This window comes from Pogona vitticeps, chromosome 4, assembly GCF_051106095.1.
Source record: "Pogona vitticeps strain Pit_001003342236 chromosome 4, PviZW2.1, whole genome shotgun sequence".
NCBI classification, from domain to species: domain Eukaryota; kingdom Metazoa; phylum Chordata; class Lepidosauria; order Squamata; family Agamidae; genus Pogona; species Pogona vitticeps.
Window position 1 is genome coordinate 131,701,693 of NC_135786.1, and position 23,776 is coordinate 131,725,468.

General features: G+C 42.3%; 1 protein-coding gene across 5 annotated transcripts in view; it reads left to right on the top strand.

Moving 5' to 3' along the window:
- Window positions 1–23,776, top strand: part of NRG2 (neuregulin 2) — a 209,013-nt gene that overhangs the window by 143,948 nt on the left and 41,289 nt on the right. For all 5 annotated transcript variants that reach the window (XM_020799420.3, XM_072998398.2, XM_072998400.2 and 2 more), the window contains one exon: window positions 13,399–13,519. In XM_020799420.3, the coding sequence (XP_020655079.2) occupies window positions 13,399–13,519 (121 nt within the window). The remainder of the gene's footprint in view (window positions 1–13,398; window positions 13,520–23,776) is intronic.

The following is a 23,776-nucleotide window of genomic DNA, read 5'->3' on the forward strand; positions in this document are numbered from 1 at the left end:
CCTCACTGGTTTCCAGGTCCTTTACAGACCCAAAATTTCCACTCTACACTTCTTGGCTATTCAGATTGGCTCAAACGACCATTGCAAAATGCTATTGGATGAAAAATTTCTCAGGCAATTAGACAAAGAGTGAAAGAAAGGTTACGGGAAAGGGGGAACATGAATGAAACCCAAGATCTTCATGTACTCCTCTTTAGTTTTGGAGGCTCTCTTTCCGCAATCACTGAGAGAATACAAAATACAGGAAACAGAGTGCCATCCCTATTACCATTTCAAAATATTTCTCATTATTTGATATACTTGTGAATATTTCTCTTACATTACTAGCCTGTATGAAGACTTCTAGAAACCTAGTGTGGTATACTGTATCGAGAACTAAGAGCTCCTGGGTTCAAGTCTCCACTCACCCATGGAAGCTCACTGGGGGTATGGAAGTGCTAAAACCACCCTTTAAATATCTCACTTATCTTGAAATGCCTGCTAGGGTCACTATAAGTCAGTTTCAACTTCATTGCACATAACAACAATTAAGACTCCTGCATTACATATCAAAGGCTGAGAGTGATAATGACTTGCTTGAAGGCACCTAGGATGAATTCATAGTAGAATCAAGGTCTGAGCAGGGGACTTGCAGATGGACAGCATGGTCCATTAGCCATTTTGCTACATTTTTATTTCATGTGTGTTTCTGAAATGGAACTATTCCCCAAACAGGCAACAGTAAAATTAGAAATTCTCTATCATTTTATTCTTTTTTATATGGAGTTGTCCAGAAGGTGGAAGAAATGAGAAAAGGGTCAGCTGTCCTACCTCTGGTCCTGACTAACAGGGGAGAACTAGTGTGATCAGGGTTTTTTGAAATCTGAAGCAGTTCCTCTGTTTTGGTGGGGAAAAATACCTTTCCCCCTGTTCATTTATACTTTCCTCCCAGACTAATAGTTTCAGTTCCTCCCCTTTTCCTCCTTCTCTCTTTTCTGCTAGACAAACCTCTATTTTTCTCATCTCCTCTCTTAAGGTTTCATTAATCTCCTTTATTCCACCTTTACTGATTTCCTTTTCCTCTTATGTTGGTTCTGTCAGTGAGGATGGCTCACTTGCCTCTTGCTTTCCTTCACAACCAGTCAATGAGATGGAAGATGTGGAAATGGGAATTCCTTCTTGGAATTTGTTCTGCTGAGAAAAGGGAGGCTTAATAGTATAACTCAGACTCTGGACTTTAATAAATCTGATTTCAATAAACTTATGGAAATACTGCCAAAACAAATCATGCCAAATTACTTCTCTCTCTCTCTCGTTGATATTGTCACAAGCTAGGTAGATGAGGGGAATGCTGTGGATATAAAAGTCTTGATTTCAACAAGATTTTTAATAAGGTCCCACATGATATTCTTTCAGGAAAGCTGGTTTAAAAAATGGACTAGATAATGCTACTGTTAGATGGATTTTTAGTGTCTGAAGGGGCCATACCCAAAGAATGCACACCAATGATTCCTCATCATCCTGTAAAGAAGCTACTACAAGCAGGATACCATAGGGTTCTGTCTCAGGCTGAATGTTGTTCAACTACTTGGATGAGTGTGTGGAGGGGATACTCAGCAAATTTGCAGATGATACCAAAGTGGGAAGGGTAGCTTGTACTTTAGGAGACTGAATTAGGGTCTGTAATATTACTGAAAGAGAAAGAACTGAGCCAAAATGGACAAAGTTGAGTTTCAGTAGGGAAAAATGTAAAGTCAGGAGAGTGAGTGGGTAATAGCGATTTGGCAGGAGTATGTGCGAGAAGGATATAGGGACCTACAAGTGAAATAGGAGTCAGCAGTATGACATGACAGCCAGGAAAGCAAATGTAGTACTTGGTTGCATTGTAGAAGTATAGTGTCTTGAGATAAAGGGAAATAATTATATGACTGTATTCTAATTTGGTTATACCTCTCCTGGAATAATGCATGCAGTTCTAATCACCACGGTTTAAGAAAGATATCATATTGTTTGAATGTACCCAAAGTTGGGCAACCAGGACAGTAAAGGTTCTGGAAACTAAGCCGTACAACAGGGATGGGCAATTAATTTCTATAGGGTGGCCACATGAAAAATCTGAACAGTGTTTGGGGGCCAAACCAACTTTACTTTAAAATAAAATGAAACAGTGATGTTATGATTGTTTGTATTTTAAACTTGTTAATCTTCACAAATACTAAAGAGGTTTTTTTGCAGTGTGCTAAGGGTAAACAACTGATCAACTTTAGACAAACAGCTATAAATGGTTTTGATGTTCAAAACTGTCCGCGGGCTCGCGGGCCACACTTTGCCCAGGTCTGCCCTACAAGGAACAGTTGAGGGAACTAGGTACTGTAAGTTTAGCCAGGAGGAGAGATAACTGAGACATGAAATGATGTTGCTAGTAGCCTCCAATTTATGGTGACTCTATCAATGAGCAACTTCTAGTTTGTCTTATCACTAACAGTAGTGATGGGCACAAACTGAAAAACAAGCCAAGGAGTTGTGGGAAATTGCTGGTTTGTTGGTTCATCAAAACCAATGAAACCAAATTGACATGAATCATGAACTTTTTTGTGATTTCATTAACTTTTAATTTTATTTATTTTATTGGATTTATTTTTGATTTATTTCCCACCCCCACAGCCTGCTTCCCGATTCCTTCTCACTGCTCCTGTTGCCTTCCTACGTGGTCCTTTTTCCTCTTCCACTTCATCTTCCACTGCTGTCGCCATCTTGAGAGACAGCGACCCGACTTCCTTTCTAGGAGCTGAAGCAGCTGTCTCTGAGGATGCACCTGCCTGTCAGCATGGAGAGACACAGCTGGCCCAGCTCCCAGAAGGAAAGCTGCTCTGCTGTCTTTCAAGATGGTGAGAGAGGTGGTGGTGGTGGAGGAGGAGGCAGCAGCAGCAGAACTAAGTAGGGAGGTGATGGGGGAAGTGGGCAGGGGGCAGGCTGTGGGGATGGGGGTTTCCTTTCCCCCTCCCCCAATCACAACTTTTGAAAAAACCAAACTGATTCATGGTTTATTTTTAAAAAGTTAAGATGGTTCATGGTTCATGGGTAGCCACGAACCACAAACCATCACAAACCACCATGTACCACCGCAAACCACCGTTTTTGTGGTTCCTGACTATCTCTAATTAACAGTCCTACTCAGCTCTAGCTTGATTCATTTAGTGAGTCAGTCTATCTCATATTTGCTCTTCCTGTTTTCCTGCTGCCTGCAGCTTTTCCTAGCGTTCCAGCAAATCTTGTTTTTCATGATGTGCTCAAAATAGGGCAGCCTTAGTTTCATTGATTTTGCTTCTAGAGAGAGTTCTGGTTAGATCCGGACTATCATCTACCTATTTCACTTTTTAATGGCCGCGGATGACCCGAAATGCCCCCCCGCAGCGTTTTCGCGACCTCCGTAAGCAAGGGGAGGGCGCGAAAACGCTGATAGGGGCCATTTCGGGTCATCCGGTGGCCATTTTGAGCCGCCGATCAGCTGTTCGGTGGCTCCAAAATGGCCGCCGGAGCCCCAATCATCGCAAAGCGAGTGCGGCGATTGGGGCTGATCCGTATAGCGATCCCCAAAAAGGGATCGCTATATGGATTTTTCGTTAAACGGTGCACTCGTTAAGCGAGGCACCACTGTACTTTCACACTATTAAAGAGCAGGCCGGGTAGGTGGGTCTTGTCAGCCATGGAAGGCAGCCCATCTAGGAGAAGGAAAACTCTGATTTCAAACCTCCACTGCCTTGTGGCTATATCCACTCATGGAAAAGGCTTCAGGAGTTAACCTCGAGGCAAAATCCGGAGCTGGAGTCCCGAAGGCAGCATGTGTCGTTCTGCCAACTCCTGCAACATTGCTGGAACCAGTTGTATTGGCTCTTGCCTTTCCATTGGACCATTTCAGCAATGTGGAGAGGGGAGATCTGCTGCTTGGATAACAGCCTATCCTCCATAGTACCTTATCCGGACTTCATGCTCTGGAGAGGACACTCCTTGATTCAGTGCATGTTACCATAGTCTCTTGAGACTGAAGGATGCCTATGAACATTAAAGTTATGTATTTCTTCTGTAGTCAAGATTTTTGTCTTTTTAATGTTCAGCTGCAGCACTACTTTTGTATTTTCTTTTTACCTTCAGCGGGAGGGACTTCCTGATGTGATAACCATCTTCAATCATAAATCGATTACTTTCAAAGCTGCTGGACTTTCTTTTATTTAATAATTTTAAAGAGATGTTGCCATCCAACAGGAATGCTTTAGCTGTGGATCTCCTGATTCAGCAAGGATGGAACTCAATGTCTTTTGAAATACCTACTTACCTACCTCCCATTTTTATATCATTCCCATTAGTGCCATAAACAATCAAAATGGAATAATATAATAAAACCAATATATCAATCTAACCATATAAGACAGAAGATGCCAGAGCAATGATGAAACTGGCTAGTTTCTTGAGTAGCATTACACACATGGTAGAGAAACAAAGAATTTAATCTAAGTGACTCAGTGGATCAGTGATGGTCTAGCACAGGCAAAAGTATTAGAATTATAAAATGATTGAGTTGGAAGTGGCCTACAAGACTATCATGTCCAACCTCTTGCTTAGTGCAGGAATCCAAGTCAAAGCATATGACAGATGGTTGTACAATTTTCTCTTGAATCCTGTAACGTTGGAGCGCTCACTACCTCCCAAGGTAATTGGTTCCATTGTCATACTTCTCTAACAGTTAAGAGGTTTTTCCTGATACTTAGCCTAAGTGTGGCTTCTTGTAGCTTGAGCCCATTAGTACTTGTCGTGCACTCTGGGATGATTGGGAACAGATTCTGCCCATCCTTTATATGACTATCTTTCAAGTATTTGAAAAGTGGTATCAGAATAATTTTATTATCAAATTACTGTATTATTAATTTCACTTCCCCTGCCCTGCTGCAGAGGGAACAAGGGAAATGTTCAGTTGACAACAGAAGGTGCCAAAGTGTCAATTAAGATTGATATGCCATTTGAACATGAGGATCAGGTTAAATGGCGTATCACTCCTCCCCACTTCAACCTCATCCAACCTTATTTACACTGCACCAGCCCAGACAAAAAGGGCCAGCGTAGATGTGCTCTGAACAACAGTCATAGGAGGAAGAATCTCTCACTGAAGGAAACCACAGGCCCTGCAAAACCTGTGTTAATAGTTGAAGGTCCTCCTGAAATATGTGTGATGGGGCTTTGGGGACTGCTGCTGCAAGGAGAGGGCAGGAACAATACTTTTAATAGGCTTTTCAAAATTTACTTATTTTTTCATACAATGCAAACAGTTTTCTGATTTTAAAACCAACAGCCAGCACAGAAACATAACCCTCACCTAGGCACCTAGCCCAACCCCAGGCTGCAAAAACCCTGTGTCCTCACCCAGAACAGGCAGTCTCTCTGTTTTTAAAAAGAAAGTAAAAAATCCAAATAAATAAATAAAGCCAAAAAATACAGTCCGTACAGTACCAAGCAGTACCAGGCAGTAGGCAGTCTGAAGTTTCTCTCCGTATCGACACACTCTAACCAGTGGGGCGAGTGAGGTAGCAGACAAGCAGCCGCTTCGCTAGCCAACGGTTAACTGAAAGTTCAAATTTCCCGCCTTCCTTGCATTTTTTTCCGTTCGTAAGTTGAAGCTCCATTCGCAAGTCAAAGCAAAATTTTGTGAATGGAGCTATTCGTAACTCGAAATGTTTGTAGCTTGGGACATTTGTAAGTCAAGGCACCACTGTACATCAGTAACTGGAGAACTTTATTGCCCCCTTTTTAATTTACATCTCAGCAGAGCTGTATCTGCCCGTGGGGCTTTTTCTCAGGATTTGTTTAATGGCATGTTGTGTTTCTTCTACTGATTGGGAAGGTCCATAGAATTGTTGATTTACACTTGTGGCAACCTGCTAGTAAGTTCCTCACTAATTTCATAATTTGGATTTTTTTAAAAAAATGGATTTTAAGAGACTTTTTGGCATTGGTGCAAACAAATTCATCATTTGTTATATTCAACACATTTTGAAAATGCTCAGCTCATTTGTGCAAAATCTGACTGCTCCATGATGAGTACAGTACTGTGCTGTTGGAGCTAAGGAGGAGCAACGTGTCCACAAATTGGAGTCATATATGGTTCTGACTGCATTGATGAATTTCTTTGTTTTTCCATGACTAGCAAAGTGCGGAATCTCTTTGGTCTTCTTACTGAACTGTGAGTTCCACATCTCCCATAGTTTAAGCTGCAACTCAGGATGAATTTTGTTGACAAGAACTTTATTGGCAAGAGATTTGCTGAAATGATATACTTTCATGTAGTTTATGTTTTTGTTCAAGATGTTTTACAATTTCCTCATCATTTTCATCAAACTAATCCCAAAGGACACATTTCTTAGGTCCAAGAGCTTTCAAGATAGTGGTATATATGGTATTGTGAAGTTTCCCATTGATTGACAATGCTTCTACTTTCAGTTGGAATTTGATCTATATTTGCATTTAATTTGACCTTGATAATCAAGCTGGATCCCTCATGACTGAACTTGAAGACATTTAGTTTTAAGGGAACCTTAGGGAGCTTTGTATTATTTTACTGTTTTTAGTCTTTTATTTGTATGCTATAATGATTTTTGTTAATGGTTGATTCCTGGGGGCATTCTGGGGCATTCTGCCATTTTTAGCACTTAAGTGACAAAGGGTGTGATCAGACAGAGAAATAGCTCACATTTTGGACTAGTTATGGCACAGTCTGGTGCGAGCTCTTTCGCAGCAGTCACATGCAATAGCACTGAAGTCCAGCCCTGATGCCTGATTCCCAAGCTGGACTTTGTTGGTCCTGCAGCAGGGCTACTGGTTTTTTTTTTAAAGTCTTGGCTGGGGTGATCCCCAGAAAGATGGAAGGGTTGCTTTAAGGGGGATATCTCCCTCCAAAGTTACCCTTTCCATTGCAATCAGATACAATCTGTTCTCACTATCTGATCGCACATCAACTTACTTTATTAGCACATTATTTCGCAGTAGATACAGTTTGAAGCCAAGTGTGAGAAGGGAGGTGAGAAGAACATAATTAAAGGTTTGTCCTTGACCCTTTATTGTGGGGTAGCTCCTTCATGAGGTTGTAGAGGTGTATCATGGCAGTAACCATTCCTAAAGGTCTGAGTAGCCATGTTTTTACTCAGAAAAGGAAGGCATATTATGTCCACTCTTACATATGGTAGGTCCTTCTTCATGGCTTCTGTGAATCACACCCTGGGTGATCCACGCCTGCGTGGAGCTTCATCAGAAAGTTCTAGAGCTTCTGCAGTAGCAAAAAAAATATTAGAATAAGGCCCCTCTCCCCTCATATAAATACCTTGGCACTAAGGCTCCCCCTTCAGTTTTCTTTCAACCGCCGCGTTGACAGCCTCATAGTTCTGCTTCTGTGAGTAAAAGAGAAAGAGAGTTTATCCTTAATTCCTTCCTGTTATCAATCTTTTTTCCTTTAAACTTTTAGATCATATTCATGATCATCAGAGATTTTTTCTTTTTTACTTCACTCGGCCTCTGGCCGCAGCACCCCCCCCCCCCAAATCATCATTTTTAACTCCTCAAATTATTTTCTCCTATTCATGCCCCCTTTGGGTCAATTTAAACACTGCATGGTCTGTGGAAACAAAATACCACTCTCCCATGGCCACACCAAGTGTCTTTTCTGTTTGGGAGAGGCACACCAGACGTCCTCCTGCCAGCATTGTAAGAACTTCAAGCGTGGAGTCCTCTGTTCTCGCTTATCCGGATTAAAACACCGTCTTTGGGAACAATCCCTTCAACCAACCAAAATGGCTCAATCTGCTTGTAAGGCCACCTCACAAACTGAAGCAATGGACGAGGCTCTTTCTGAAGCCTCAAAATAACATCCATTGACCACATCATCTCACTCCAACGCTCCATCCACTTTGTCAAAAACTTCAAAAACCCATAAATCGAAGTGCTTGATACTGAAATCTTCAATATTGAAGCCCTCCTCTAAATGTCAAATGTCCGCCAAAGCCTCTTCAGTTCCAGAGCCTTCTCCGCCTCAAAGACCTAAACAGTAGAAATCTAAAGCTGCAGTCATTTCTCTGCAGCCTCAACAAACTGCCGAATCAATCTTTATTGGTGCAGCTTCTGACAGTGATGGAATCCCTTCTCATCAACCCTGCTCCCAATCACCGGAATGGGATGACAGAGTTGATCAATTGACATCTTCTTCTCCCAGTCCTCAACACTCTGTTCTTTTGAGCAACTCTTCCATATTTGCTTCACCTGGCAGGGTCAACTCCGAACAACAACTAGAGACCATACCTTATTTGGTAACATCTCGCCGCCCCGAGTAGACCTGGTCTAATGGGGCGGGGTATAAATCTAATGAAAGTAAAGTAAAGTGATGGTCCACTATGACCTCCTCAGAGACATTGGCCCCAACAGTCCCTGGAGCCATTTATTTCATCACGTGTGGCTCAAACCCATGTTCAGCACTCTCACCGGGTTGCCATTTGCCCAGACCAATGTTCGACTGGACAAATCGCAACTGCCAATCAGCCAATTGCTCTATCCAGCTTGGCCATAACTTCTCATGGCGGGCCTCAGTCTTAACAGCCATTGGTGTTCAAACGGCCATATCACTGTGACCCACATAAACTCCAACATGCTCCCTACCTGGCACCTAAAAGATCCAGGATGGTTGAGCAATTTCCTTCTACATGTGAGGCCTTTACAGCTGCAGCCTCCCAATATTTTCCCACTAACCCAGACAAGGGAAATCATTCCTCTCACTCGGTATCTGCAGTGTCTGTATACTGTACTTCACTGCTTTACAAGCTCGTCAACAACCTCCATTTCAACATCACCAAGACACAGGCTCTGTGGTCCATGGACACTTGTTCTGTCCCTCTATCGACGCATGATTTCCGTCGCCCGATAGAACCAAGCCATTGAACTCGACATCACTGTGACCCCGAGTTCGACACCAATGTTCAGCCACATCAAACTATGATCATGGACACTCGGATGACATATCTCACTATCGAAAATCCTCGATACTGACAAATGGCCATGGACACGCCGCCTCCATCGACATCGAGCTACAAATGTCAATACTATGACACTCAACCTATCGATACCGAAGTTGATCGACAATCCATCAACTCCCAACACGATCCCAATTATTCTGATCACGGATCCAGACCTCAGACACTATCAGTATTACTTACCTCACCAGAATCTGACCTTGTCGATGCCGACTCACCATCACCAGCGGAAGACTTCCAAACTTACGACCAACTTATGATACGTACGTCTAAGTCTCTCAATCTCCAAATCCACCATCCTTCGACAGAACTGGCCGATTATCTATATGACCCAATCTCCAAAGATACAACTACTCCACTATACATCTCAGTGCTTCCGTCTCTACTCAGCACCGTTCAACGATCCTGGACAAAACCAGCCTCTTCCCATACCATGTCTAAACGAATTGATAACCTCTACAGAGTCCATGATCCTGGAGCTCTGTTTCTTCAGAAACAACCAGCTCCAAACTCTGTTTTTGTCAAAGCCTCACAATCCAGATCTCGACATCGACAGACTCTCGTACCACCAAATAAAGACAGTAGAATGAGTGACTCAATGGGAAGATGGCTTTATTCATCAGCTGCATTCACCATGCGTGTTGCAGGGAGCCATGGGTGCATATCAGCATTTCTTTTGGGACAATATGTCAACCTTTGTGAAATCTTTAGCAGAAGATAAAAAACTACTTGCTCATACCTTCCAAGAAGAAAGTATTTCCGTTGCCAAACAACAGGTGCTTTCTGCTAGGCACACAGTAGATGCCACAGCAAAGTCAATGGCTGTCATGAGTGCTTCCGAAGACCTGGACCCAAAAGGGTTAACTGTGGCTGAAGAGAATGTGGAGAGATCAGAAACACCTGAACCGCCTCCAGATTCTCCCTCCACAGCAGACAGGCTTCGGGGAAGACTTAGGACAAGAAGATCAGAGGATCGCTCAAAGGCTTTCCACAGAGACCTATGTTCATCTAGTCCTGAGTACTAGCAGAATAGAAAGCTTTCCAGCAGCTCAAGGAGCTGTTTCATTATAAAACAAGCTTCCAGTGAAGCCAGAAACTTCGTGGAAGCAAGGAGTCCAAACCTTGGCTTGCATCCACGTTTCCTGCATCTTGTTCCTGTCTCTGAACTCTGGACTTTGACCCTGGACTTTGACATTGGACTTCCTTCTGTAAGTTGGTTTCTGGACTTTGGCTTTGCATTCTTGATATCTCTGCCCCTGGACTGGTTTATCGGACTTCGGCTATTGTAACCCCCGGGAACGTGACAATGGCCACTTCAGTAGTCTTACGAGTTTTCTCTTGGCTAAGGACAGCCTGGCTGAGGATGCCGGTGCACATTCGATGGGGCAGGCCTCTTTAATGCTGAGACTGATGATTTTTGGAAAATGTGCAAAAGAAAAGATCAGAAGCTAGACATTGGGGAGTTTATCCATCTTACCTATCAAGTACATGGCACCGGTAGCTCCTTACCTCAGGTTACAAAAATTCTCATATTTCCATATAGTGACGATTGGCTCCTCATAGCTCATTCCCATCTCAAGGCCCAACGAGACACTCACTTCACCCTTACTTCACCCTTTGTGATCTTGGTCTCGCTGTCAATGAACAAAAAACAAACTTGAAACTTACAAAGATTATTCATTATATAGGTGCATGCATAGATTCCACACAAGCTTGTGCCTTTCTTCCTTCAGGCAAGAGAGAAAATCTCTTCGCATTACTTCAAGTTTTCACCCCTCATGCTATGGTACCCGCCTTGACTGTGCAACGTGTACTAGGCACCATGGCCTCTATGACTTCAGTAGTGCAGCATGTACTGTACGTCTCAAGATGAGATCTCTTCAATCATGGTTTCTCGCCTTCTTTGACCTGCTCACAGACCCTCCTCACACCCTTTTAAGGGTCACCCCAGAACTCACCTCCCAATTTCAGCGGTGGCGTTTTCCTCCCAACCTATCCATCGGGTGGCTGTTCCGACAACCACGATCACAAATACAGGTCACCACTGACGCCAGCCTCACAGACTGGGGAGCTCACTGCAAATCTCTCAAAATCCATGCCAAGTGGTCTTCCAGAGAGAAATTGCTTCACATCAATGAATTAGAACTGTTGGCGGTTACAAAAGCTTGCAAAACTTTCAGAAATCTCCTCGCTGGCAGGATGGTACAAATTGCCAACAACAACACCACAGCGATGTACTATATTCTGAAACAAGGTAGCACCCACTCTCCAAGTCTCCTCTGTTTAGCGGTCGACCTCTGGGAATGGTGCCTAGCACATCATATCTGCCTCACAGCTTTACACACTGCCGATCATGCCAACGACTTGGCCGATCTACTCAGCTGCACAAACTCTCAAGCTCATGAATGGGAGTTTGACCAATCAGTTTTTCTTCGCTTATGTGAATGATGGGGCAAGCCAGCTCTTGACCTCTTCGCCTCCCGTGTGAATTGGAAGTGCAAACGATACTGCTCCTGAGCTAGCATTGGTAAACACTGCATTCATCAGCAGATGGCCCAAGACCCTCACTTACATTTTTCCGCTGTTCCTGCTTCTCCACAAGGTTGTGGTTCGCGTACAACAAGACTAACCCGATGCCATCGTTATAGCCCCTTGGTGGCCGAGACAACCTTGGTTTCCAGTCCTTCACAATCTCTTATCAGACATTCACCACCTTCCTCACCTGCCTCACCTCCTCATGCAGAACAATGTCTAAGTACTCCACCCAGACCTACCTGTTGTACACCTGGCAACATGGAGGATTCCGCCTCACTAATGAATGACCTCTGTCAATCAAAGAAGCCCTCCACTAGAAAAGTTTACCTGTAAAAATGGAGCAGATTCAAAACTTTCACTGAAGCTTCTTCATTGCCTTCTGTCAACCCATCACTTGCTACTGTTCTATGTTTTTTGCTTCATCTCAAGTCTAGTGGCCTTTCCCTCTCTTCCTCGAAAGTTTATCTCTCTGCCATAGTTTCTTATCAGCCCTCTAACTCTCCGGCAGCTGATTTCTTCAAGCATCCAACATTGAAACATTTTCTTAAAGGTCTATCTCATATCTACCCAGATACCCGCTCGCCTTCCCCACAATGATCACTAACACTAGTACTGCAACAACTTACTAAAGCTCCTTTCAAAACTTTAACTTCAACTGATTTACAGCTATTTACCTTTAAAACAGTTTTCCTCGTCATCATCACCTCAGCTCAACGAGTTAGTGATTTAGTGGCCTTAGGTCAGGACTATCCTTATTTATAGTTCTTTCCGGACAAGGTCAAACTATCTATGGATATTTCTTTCCTCCCCAAAGTCATATCTCAATTCTATCTCTCTCAGCCATTTATCCTTCTTTCCTTCTTCCTGTCACCATCCACAACTCAAGAAAGAATCGTCCATACTTTAGACGTTAGGTGAAACCCTTGCCTTTTACATCCAATGCACCCAACCTTTCAGGCATTCACCTCAACTTTTCATAAGTCACAAACCACCTACTGAAGGTCGCCAGGTGACATCTCAAACTATATCTAGATGGGTTGCTTCAACCATTCACCTTGCGTATCAGCTGGCACACAAACCAGTCCTGAAGGTGATTCGCCCTCACTCCACCAGAGCAGTGGTGACCTCTATGGCATTCCTACGTGGCATACCTCTTCCAGATGTCTGCGCCTCTGCCACCTGGGCACAGCCATCCACTTTCATCTGCCATTATAGACTTCATTTCCGGCAAAAGTCTGATGCAGCCTTTGGAGATGCTGTTTGAGCCTGTACCTTGGCGTGACACCCTGCCTCCGGGTAAGACAGCTTTTTTAGTCACCCAGGGTATGATTCACAGAGGCCATGAAGAAGAACAGGTTACCCACATGTAATTATAGTTCTTCGAGTGGACCTCTGTGATTCACACATCCCGACCGTCCTCCCCACTGTCATGCGATTCTGTTTAATTTAGCGGTGGTTGACACAACTGAAAGGAGAGCCTTGGCGCCAAGGTACTTATACCAGGGGGGAGGGGCCTTATTCTAATGTGGGTTTTTTTGCTACCGCAGAAGCTCTAGAACTTTCTGATGAGGCTCCACGCAGGTGCAGATCACCCAGGGTGTGAATCACAGAGGTCCACTTGAAGAACTACAATTACAGGTGGGTGACCTGTCATTTTGCTTGAATGGTTTGAAATTAACAAGCTCAGGGCTATCCCCATCCATACAAACCTGAGTACTTTGCTAGTAATTAGTTCTTTTTAGAGTTTTCGCTTAGGCAGCTACTTAGTCTTAAAATGGCAGATTGCAGGAAAAACGTTTAACATGTCTTCTCCCTCCCACAGTATCCACAACTCTGTCCTCCGGGCCTGGACACACTAGACAGTGCAATGAAACAGTCAAGTCCTATTGTGTCAATGGTGGAGTGTGCTACTACATTGAAGGCATAAATCAGCTATCCTGCCGGTAAGTGGACAGGTTTCTTTTCCCCTTGATATCCAAGAGGTTACATGTAGTGTGCAAGATGGCAAGTTTGCCCTGGTGGTCCCTTGGCAGTGGTAGCAGCTAAGAAAATGAGCAGGCTTAGCTAGAGGCTGGCTCTTGGTGACGGGGCTCTTATTTCCATTCTCTCAGCACTTTTATTCATCAGCACTGTAGAAGTGCTTGTTTGACAATCTGTATGTGTTAGAAACCCGAAAACAGCAACTCTGTCTCTCTGTCTCTGTCTCACCCTCTGCTTTTTACCTTCCTCTTATTTATTCTTCTCCTCTGTTCCTTTTTCCTTATTCTCTTTTAGCTGCAGGGAACAATGGTCTTATCAGCTTTTGTTCACAGCTTAGTCTCAAATTTAAAATCAAGGCTACTGTTACCCTTCCTGCAGAAAAATCCTGGATGTATATACTGTAATCAGAAATTTAGCATCACATTAAAGACACCATCAGCAAAATGGATGAATTTCTTATATTTTTATTTCTAGTGGTTTATACCGAAATCTAGGTACTTGTCATTTTAAAACTGAACTTGCTTTGATGGTTGGGGAGAATGAAAGTTACAACATCCAGATGTTGATACAAAGAACTATAGACAGTTGCTTCACTGCTGGAAATATATTTAAGGCAAGAAAACAGTTCTTGTTTTCATAACTTAAATGGCAGTTTCTTGTGGCTTCAAATAGGATAGATATATGAAGTTATTATAGAGATGGGGGAGCATTTAATTGGCAATCTTTCATGGTCTATGCAACAAGAATATCTAGTATTCTGGGAAGGAGGCTTGGTTTTAGAGACATCATGAAGGACAATGGAGATGGAGGATGCGATCCTATGTACACTTTCCTTAGAATATGTCCCACAGGGATTGGCTTCCATAAAACCTGCATAGGAATGCGCTGTGACTCACCTAGAAGGGCTGACAGATCACATTCCTTTGGCAGGGCAGTAATCAAGAGGTGTGCTCTTTGGTTGTTGCTGCATGCATTACACCCTACTAAAAATATGGTAGAAAAAGGAGTGGGCAATGCACCTCTTGCATTCAGATGGTCACCAATCTGCTTCCATGCATGTCTGAAAGCATGTTCACTTTTCACACGAGGCCAGACATGTGTTCTTTCCATGTCAAGAGAGGTCTTCATTTCCACTAGAACCATCTTGCCAATGTGAAGTTGCACTCATACAGTTGCAGCATCATTGTGCTAGTTTGTAACATGCTAATTATATACCCTATAATATTGCTTGCTGTCCACTGGAATATGCCCTCTTCTCAAGAACATCTGTGGGTTGGGCCTAAAGATTCCCCACCTTCACTTTAAAATATTTCTACAACATTTCTGTTTCTTTCTGGTGAACAGAAATGGATAGAGTTTAAAAATTAAGGCTTCAGGGGGAACTAGCACAAAATAACCAGATTAGACTGAAAAGCACTGAGGCAACCTCCTATGGAATTCAATGTGTTCTGAGCTGATCTTCCATCAGACGTTGCAAAACCAAGACCTGCTTATCTTCAAATGGACACTAGCATAAGATGGCTTCAGACAATGCCCACATTGAATAATAGGTCCAGTGTTGATTTTCCAAGAAAGTAATGGACCCCATGTACATATAGGTAATAAAATACAGATGTTACAAGAGAGTTTACAATCCCAGAGTTTTATGATTCAACCATTATCATTTAGTATTATAATTTATAAGAACTTACATGTGTGATTGGAACCTCATACCCTTTGTTTTATAGTCCCAAAGTAGGAATAGGGCTATTTCATATGGTACAAAACTTCTGGATGTGTAGGAATTGACACATAGCCCATATGTTGCTCCTCATGTGGATACTCCTCCATGTAGATAATTACTTTGTGACTGATCTTTGATGCCACAACCACTTGGATGCCAAAGCTAAAAGCCTGTAAACTCTATCTGGTTGGGTGCTAATAATACTCCTGATAACATTGTATTTCCCATATTCTGTGGAGTTAGTGTGTGATAATTCACGAATTATTTCATTATCTTGACTAGGCATGAAGGTCTCTACCTCACATATTCTTGTTAGTGAGAATTAATTGGCTTTCTTCCCATTGGGCAAGATTAGGAGACCTTTAAGGCCCCCCCCCCCAAATTTGGGACACTTTTTAAATAAAAGAATCACAGTAGTTTTCCTTGTGCAAAACAACATGTATTTTGCTTCTTGTGTTTTGCACAAATACAAGTTGTCTAATGCAAAATAAAAGTTTATGCCTAAACTAAAAATATATCTGCAAAATCCACATTTTTGTTAATGCTGATGATGACCCAAAACAAAAAGTATTGGTTTTATCCACTCATGTACGCAGGTGTGAAAAACCTTCCCATGGCTGATTACTTTGTCACTGGGATGTTTTGATTTCTTAAGGTACCCTTTTTGCCAAGGGTGAGGAGATACTCCAGATATTTGTTACATTCGTAAATCTTTAAATTCTGTGCTTTAAACTCTGCCCATTATGCTTTGTCTGTTTCTCAAATTTCATGCCCGTGTGAGTGACTGGACAGAGTAGTGGGCTTCAACTAGGAAAACTGGGGTTCGTTTCCCATAGAGCCCAATAGCTCACTTTCCAAGCTTGAGAAAATTAGCTCCTGATTTCCTGCACATATTTCCAAGAAATAAAGGTCTGAAATAAACAAAGAAAACCATGCTAGATCTTAAAGTATTGGATGGTTATAAAGGTTTAGAAGGTTTAGCCAGGGGACATTAGGTTGCTAGAGCTTGTAGTTTAGGACTTCATCCTGTACAGCCAATCCAAATGTATGGAAGGATCCCTCAGACTGCACGGGAATGTGGGATTATGATGATGATGTCTGATCTCTCAACTGAGGCAGGTGTCTAAGGTTCTGTTTGCTGTCAGCTCCATAGAAATGTCTGGCAAGAAGAGTTTCTGACAGATGGCAGTCTCAGCTTTTGACATTACAGAGTTTCTGTTTTCCGCTGCTCACTGATTGCATGGAGCTGATGGGCAAGAATAAAATCTGCCTGACAACAGCTAGTCCTTTAAGTCACTGGTTCTTAAGCTTGAGTTACTCAGGAGTTTTGGACTGCAACTCCCAGAAGCCTTCACCACCAGCTGTGCTGACTGGGGTTTCTGGGATTTGCAGTTCAAAAGCATCCGAGTAACAAAGGTTAAGAACCACTGCTTTAAGTCAAAGTTAGGCAGACTTCATGCTTCTTGGCTCAGTATTGTTGTTCATGTTATTAGAACCCTGATGACCACCCGTCAAAGCCCAAGCGCAGAAGACATGGAGTTCTTGCCTGTGTCTGAGTTCTGCTGTAGTCTTTCCTGAAGAAAGTGGTTTAGGCATGGATTGTGCTCAGGTTCTTTCTGTACAAAGAACAACTGCAGACTTGTGGTGTGGGAGAAACGCCCTCCTCCTCACTTCAGTTTTTCTTGAATTGCCTCCAAAGTGAGGCCAGAACCCCAAACCAACCAAATAAACAAACCAAGTAATGTCATCTAGTGAGCAAAATCTGGTGCTGTTTGATCCTTCCTGTCATCTCCGTGAATCTCTCTGTTCTCTCTCTCTTAACATAGAGCCAAAGTCTTTGCAGTGCAGTCAAATTCTGCTTCTTCTTCTTTCCCGCATCATACTAAATCCATGGCCAAAGTTGTAACAAGACAAGCAACATAACAAGCCTAGAATTTTAACATTATTCTAAGAATCAGCTATTTGCTTCTCAGTTGTTGCATGGGTCAGTGCGCAAATTAAAATAGCACTTGTACATTACCAAATATCCTTAAAGATTTCTTATTTATTTATTTAAAATATTTTTATTCTGCTTTTCTCCCCAAAAGGGAACCAAGGGGGCTTACATTAGTGAAATACAATGTTTAAAAGCTAAAAATAGTAGGTATGCAAATATTTAAAAAGAAACAAACAAATGCCACACTAAAACAGTAAACAAGATCAGCACCAAAAACACATTCAAAGCAGTGAGGTACAACAATCCATTAAAAAACACCACTCAGACAGCTGAATCCTCATGGAAAGCCTGCCTGAAGAGAAAGGTATTTGCTTGTGGAAGGAGAGCAAAGATGGGGCTAGCCTGGCCCTCTGTGGGAGGGAAATTCCAAAATTTAACAAAAGTAAACCAAAACCAAACGTATTGCAGCACATTAGAAACTAAAGGAGTGAACACACAAGGAAATAGATCACATTTTGGGCTACTTGTGGAACCAGGCTGAGCAATTACTTCCCTAGCAGATGAAACGGTTGCTTTAAGGGAGATCCCTCATGTGAAAGCGATGCTTTCCAGTGCAATCAAATGCATACCTTTCCAAGAGCACCTCTCAGATTTACTTAAGTGTGAGCTTTTGTTGATTACAATCCACTAGTGTCTGAAGAAGTATATAGTAATCTTAATATGTTTACACTCAAATAAATCTGGTCTTGAAGGTGTCTCAATAGTTTTGTTTCTATTTTCACTTAGTTCTTGTTCATCAGTGACTGATGCAGATTAAAAGGGAATCAAAACCCCGGAAAATAGTAATTTTGCATTTGCCTTTGCTTCAGGTGAGAAAAATTCAAGGTCCTGGATAGCATTTACTAAGATATAGGGTGTACACTGACAAGTACAACAGTGGAATTCAGATTTCACTGTAAGCCTGGATTTGAATCAGAGACATAAGATTCCATTATCTAGAAGCAGCATTCCCTCAAGTGGTGAAAAAAGGTGTAACTATGAAACAATATTTTAAGTAGAATTGTGAGTGTTATTGGAATTATCATTGGAGTGTAAAAGCATCGCTGTTGTTTGCATGTCTAATTTTGGAGATATTCATAATAGAGGAGGTCACGTTGCTAAAGAGAAAACATTGTAAGAGCATGAAAAATCAGGAGATCAACCTCTTGTCTAGTGAGGTCTAGCAGTGAAATGAGATGTACAAGAGAATAAATCTGTGCTCTATTACTTGTGTAAGTAAAAACGGTCACTTTAAGAAATCAAGGGAAAAACCTTTAGCCCATTAGACAGACCCAGTTCGTCAAGTCCATCACACCGTGCCTTGTCTCCATGGCCACATGCCTGCCCTAATATGTCAGTACCTGCCTCCACCCTCTCTTCTTGCACCTCTCTGTGGCTTAAAACTCTCAAGAAGTAAATAATGCAATTTGTATTCCAAGGATACTTTCCATATAGTCCCATCTTTGTCTCTTTTTGTGGCATCATGTCCCTATCCTGCCCCGCCCCATCTCAATGTGACCCTGTTGCCTAGTGCTCACCATGGCTACCTGTTCAGTGCTTGCAGAGCCACTGTGATACTCACTTTACAGTGTCCCTTGATACTTTCTGGCAAATATTAGGAAACATTCTGTGTTCTTTAACAATACAGGAAGTATTCAGGAGGCATTAGCAACATCAGAAGTACATGAGAAAATTTGGCGGTGCTCAACAAGCATTAGAGTCATTTGGGAGCGCTAACCTTTCAATGCCATGCCCACCTCCATAAAACTGTTGACAATTACATTCCAACTTTTGGAAGGTTTCTTGACTATTTTTATTTATTTATTTATTTGATTTATACCCCGCCCATCTGGTCTAAAAGACCACTCTAGGCGGCTTTGAAGAAAATCAATAAAAAAACAGAGAGCTGATTGCTTTAGTCTGTTTCAGCAAAAACAAACATATCATGCTGCCCTTAACAGTTGCAAATGTATTTGGTGTGAATGTCTTTTGTAAGCTTACAATAAATATGCAAATATGCAAAGACACCATGATCCTTGCGTTTTTTGTGTTTGCTCACATACAGAGAGCAAAGATCTTGTGAACCATGAGCGACAGGTAGGAGAGAGGGAATCTCTTTGTCATCCTTAAATGCATCAAGAGAAAGGCTGGCAATAAATAAATCTTGGCTTCATTCTGCCGAGAGGAATATTGTACAAATATGGCATGTGCTATATTTATGTGTGTGTCATATAAATATCAGTGTGTGCATTTGTGGGGGGTAGGTGGGCAGGGTGTCCTTGCCCACTGCCAGATCTGGCCCCACCCACCAGTGGGATTCAGTCATTCAAAGACGTAGCCATAAGGGTATGTGTCTCTCTTGCTGACAAAGGTTACTCACATCTGCCTTAGCATAATAATCCCGAATTAGCCAATAATCTTGTGTAAGAACAAGTTTAGAACAAGCTTTCCCATAGCAAAGCCTGGTTAGGGCAATTTCTCTCTATTCAGTGAATTTCCCTTCAGTTTATTCAGCCACCCACCCAAAATAAGTTTAGTTTACCTCCCTCTTTATCCCAAAGGCTCTCAGACCCATTTACACACATCCAAAATGTTTATATTAGAGGCGAAATGCTAGGGCTGACCCACCTTCCGCCCAAGACAAGAAATGAGTCATGTTGCCAAGCAGCGATCTCCCTGCAACCTTTCTTCCTGACACAAGTGAGTGGGGCCATATTGTTTTTCACCTTTTCTCTACAGCCACACAGGCAAATTAATCAGCTAGCACAACTGACCTTTCTGGAACAGAGAGGGAAAGAGGCTCCCACTGTCTGCTGGTTTTCAGGCCAGAGGTAAGGGCAGATCAGTCATCCTTTGGCTAGTGTTAGAAGGGAGGGAACAATCAACTGTATTTTATAGGATACAAACCCACTTTCAAAATAAATTCTTTTCTCACACTAAACCATTGCTCAATTACTTCCCTCTCCCTCACAAGTAAATCTCACACCAGTGTTTTCTAGTGTCTGGGGTTGTGAATACCTGGTTAGGTATGAAAAGCATTTGCTACAGATTTTTCTTGAAATTCTTTAAATAGTTTTTCATCAATGTCTGCAAAAGTGTTTGCCACTTCATTTAGATCACTTTCTCTCTCTCTTGACTTTGTTTGCTATCAATGGCATTTGTTACATTGTTAAATCTGATTACCTGTGCTGTATGCTGAAGTCTTCTCCTTTCACTGCATGATTCCTGATTGACTGCAAGCACTGATGTCACTAAATCAAGAACTACTACCCTCACTTTCAGCTGACCATTTGTTTTTAGAGGTGTCATCATGAAGCAAGTTCTGCTTGGCGATACGGCATTATCATGTCTTGCTTTTCACAGCATGTTCTTCGTTGGGTGGGAGCTGCCATCTGAGCATTCTGGCAAATAGGGATGTAGAAGTAGTCATAGGATAAGATAGCTGAACTGCAGCAAGCAACAGTTTGAGGGAAACCAGGACACTGAATATAAATGGGAAAATAAAGAATATCACCACATTCTATTGCCAGTGTTCTGTGGAACCTCTGCTGAGTAGAAAGGCCCACTGGTGTAGCTCATCATTTGTGGGGATCATATTTTTTATCATTGTACATGTGGAGGGTGTGTTTTATTCAGGCGATAACCACATGAACAATGACACTGTTTGCAAAAGCAGCATGATTTTGCATTGCAGTGTTGGTGGGATGTTCTACTAATTCATAAAAACATGATAGATACAGGTCTGTGTATTTTTCCAGGAAATATTTCTACCTTGCCTCCATGTTCAAATATTTTGACCTGAAGATTGTAAGAGGGAAATGTTTGGCACAGTCTTGATTCAGTTAATGTTTTTTTTAAATGCAAGGCGGAGCTTGATCCCAAAAGAGATTATTTCTAACAGGAAATTTTTTTCTCTTTTAGCCAGCCAGAGTATTTGCACATAGTTGCTTAAGGCTGTAGATCAGTTCTTTTACTGCATAGGAATACAGTGGTGCCCCGCTTGACGATGACCCCGCTTCATGATGAAATCGCTTCACGATGACTTTTTGCGATCGCTATAGCAATCACAAAACGATGATTCCTATGGGGTTTTTCGCTTGATGAATAGTTCCCTGCTTTGGGAACCTTTTTTTTGCTGGACGATGATTAGAAACAGCTGTTTGGCGGTTCTCAAAATGGCTCCCCACTGTTTTCTGGACCTATTTCTGAAAGACAGCGATCAAAAATGGCTTCCCCTATGGAGGATCTTCGCAAAACGAGCAGGTATTTTCCCCATTGGAACTCATTAACTGGTGTTCAATGCATTCCAATGGGTTTTTTACTTTTGCATGACGACGATTTCGCTTTACAGCGAGTTTAACGGAATGGATTATTGTCGTCATGCGGGACACCACTGTATTATGCTATTGTTGCAGACATGGTGTCTTATCAGGTTAGCTCTCCTAGTGGATGTAGTTTAGACTCATTGACTGGTTTCATGTATCTGAAATGCAAAGCATACCTGCTTGGCGGAGTGAAGGTCGGAGCCAGCTTCCTGCCTGACACAGGAAATATGAAATAAAGCAGTAGCATGTGAACATGTATTTAATCATTTAATCTGCTTTCTCAGATATTTATGCCCACTGAGTAACAATCACTTACCATATTTTTCCGTTTATAACACACACCTGTTTATAAGACGTCCCCCCTCAATTTTCAAACCCCCAATTAAGAAGATGTATCTTTGAGGATTCAGCATCTGAGCTCAGAATATCAGACATTTTGCCTCTGTTGAACCTTGAGCCTACAGGCTCCACATCCAAGGAGGTGTATTCTGATTGGTTTGTTCAGGATCAGCTGACATCAGTTCCATAAGGCTCATGATTGGAGGAAGCTAAGTCTCCTGACTGTAGGAAACAAAGCCTCGTGGCTGAAGCAAGACTGTTGAAAGAGGCCGTACCTGCCGTTTTGGTCTCTCTTCATCTATCTCAGCTTACTTCTGTGTAAAAGACATCCCTTAATTTTTAAGGTAATGATTTTAGGAAAGTGTCTTATAGACGGAAAAATACGGTATCTTGATGGAAATCAGCCCCTATTGGAGGAATCCTTGTCTTGAAGCCTCCACCACCACCATCACTTCCATCCTGAGGGGCAGCAGCGCCTGCACATAAGCATCAGGCCTGGCTCCTTGTACAGAAGCTGGGCCTGCTGCCTGTGCAAATGGACCAGTTGCTCAGCTGATCGGAGCTGGGAGGTGCAAGGAGTTGGGCCTGCTGCCTCTCCTCAGCAGAGGAGATGATGGTGACAGCTTCAAGACACGGTAGTAAGAGAATGGGGGCAGGGGAGGGGTGGGCACCCCATTTTGCGAATGCAAAACAAAGAGGGGAAAAGTTAAATGCTTGTGGGCAAAAAAGGAGCCCCTAATCAAGCCATGAACTGAACCAAAAACCAACCTGGTTCATTTTTTCTCCCTGGTTCATGGTTTGGATCATGCCCATCTCTATTCTGGACCCATCTAACAGGAGCTTTCTTGGAGCTTTCTGGCTGCTTCTGCTCTGGGGCTGAGGTTGCTTTGAGACCGAACTGATTGCTTGTTCCTTTGCAAAGATGTTTCTTCAACTTGCATATTTATAAGATGAACAGACAATGATTTAAAAAACACATACATTTCAAGTGATCTGCTAGCCACAGGAAAGGAAATGACCTTCTAAAAGTACAGCTTTCTAAGTCGTGGGGGAAAGGATTTGTGTGAAACACAGGAAATGCATTGCTTAGGTCGACCTTTTTTAAAAAGAGGAAGAGTATGCCTCTCACTTGCTCCTTCCAGCTAGGTTTGTGAGGATTAAAATATAAAACATGGCTTGTTTTATAAGTCCATTCCATCCTCCCAAGAGTGTGTTCTGTTTAAATTCATTCACAGCTATCCAAATGCTAAACGCCTGGCTCACATTCTATCACTTTGAGATGCAGAACTGTTTGTTTTGTTTAAAGTCTCACAAATTTTTTATATTTGTGTGCAGTCCTGATCAAAATCACACAAACACACACAAACACACACAATTAATTTACTCTGAGTCAGTACACAAACAGTGGTCTAGCATAGGGAAAAAAATCACTTCCTCTGCCCCTCCGGAGAACAGCAGAGGAAGTTCAGTTTGCCAATATCCTAGAGTAGCTTGTTTATCCACTTCATGATATCGAATATAGGGTTGTTTGAGGTTGGTATAGAGTGAAAGAGGAGAGTGCAAAAAAAAGCCTGAAACTCAACATCAAAAAAACTAAGATCATGGCCACTGGTCCCATCACGTCCTGGGAAATTGAAGGGGAAGATATGGAGGCAGTGACAGATTTTACTTTCTTGGGCTCCATGATCACTGCAGATGGAGACAGCAGCCACGAAATTAAAAGATGTTTGCTTCTTGGGAGGAAAGCGATGACAAACCTTGACAGCATCTTAAAAAGCAGAGACATCACCTTGCCAACAAAAGTCCGAATAGTCAAAGCTATGGTTTTTCCTGTCGTAATGTATGGAAGTGAGAGCTG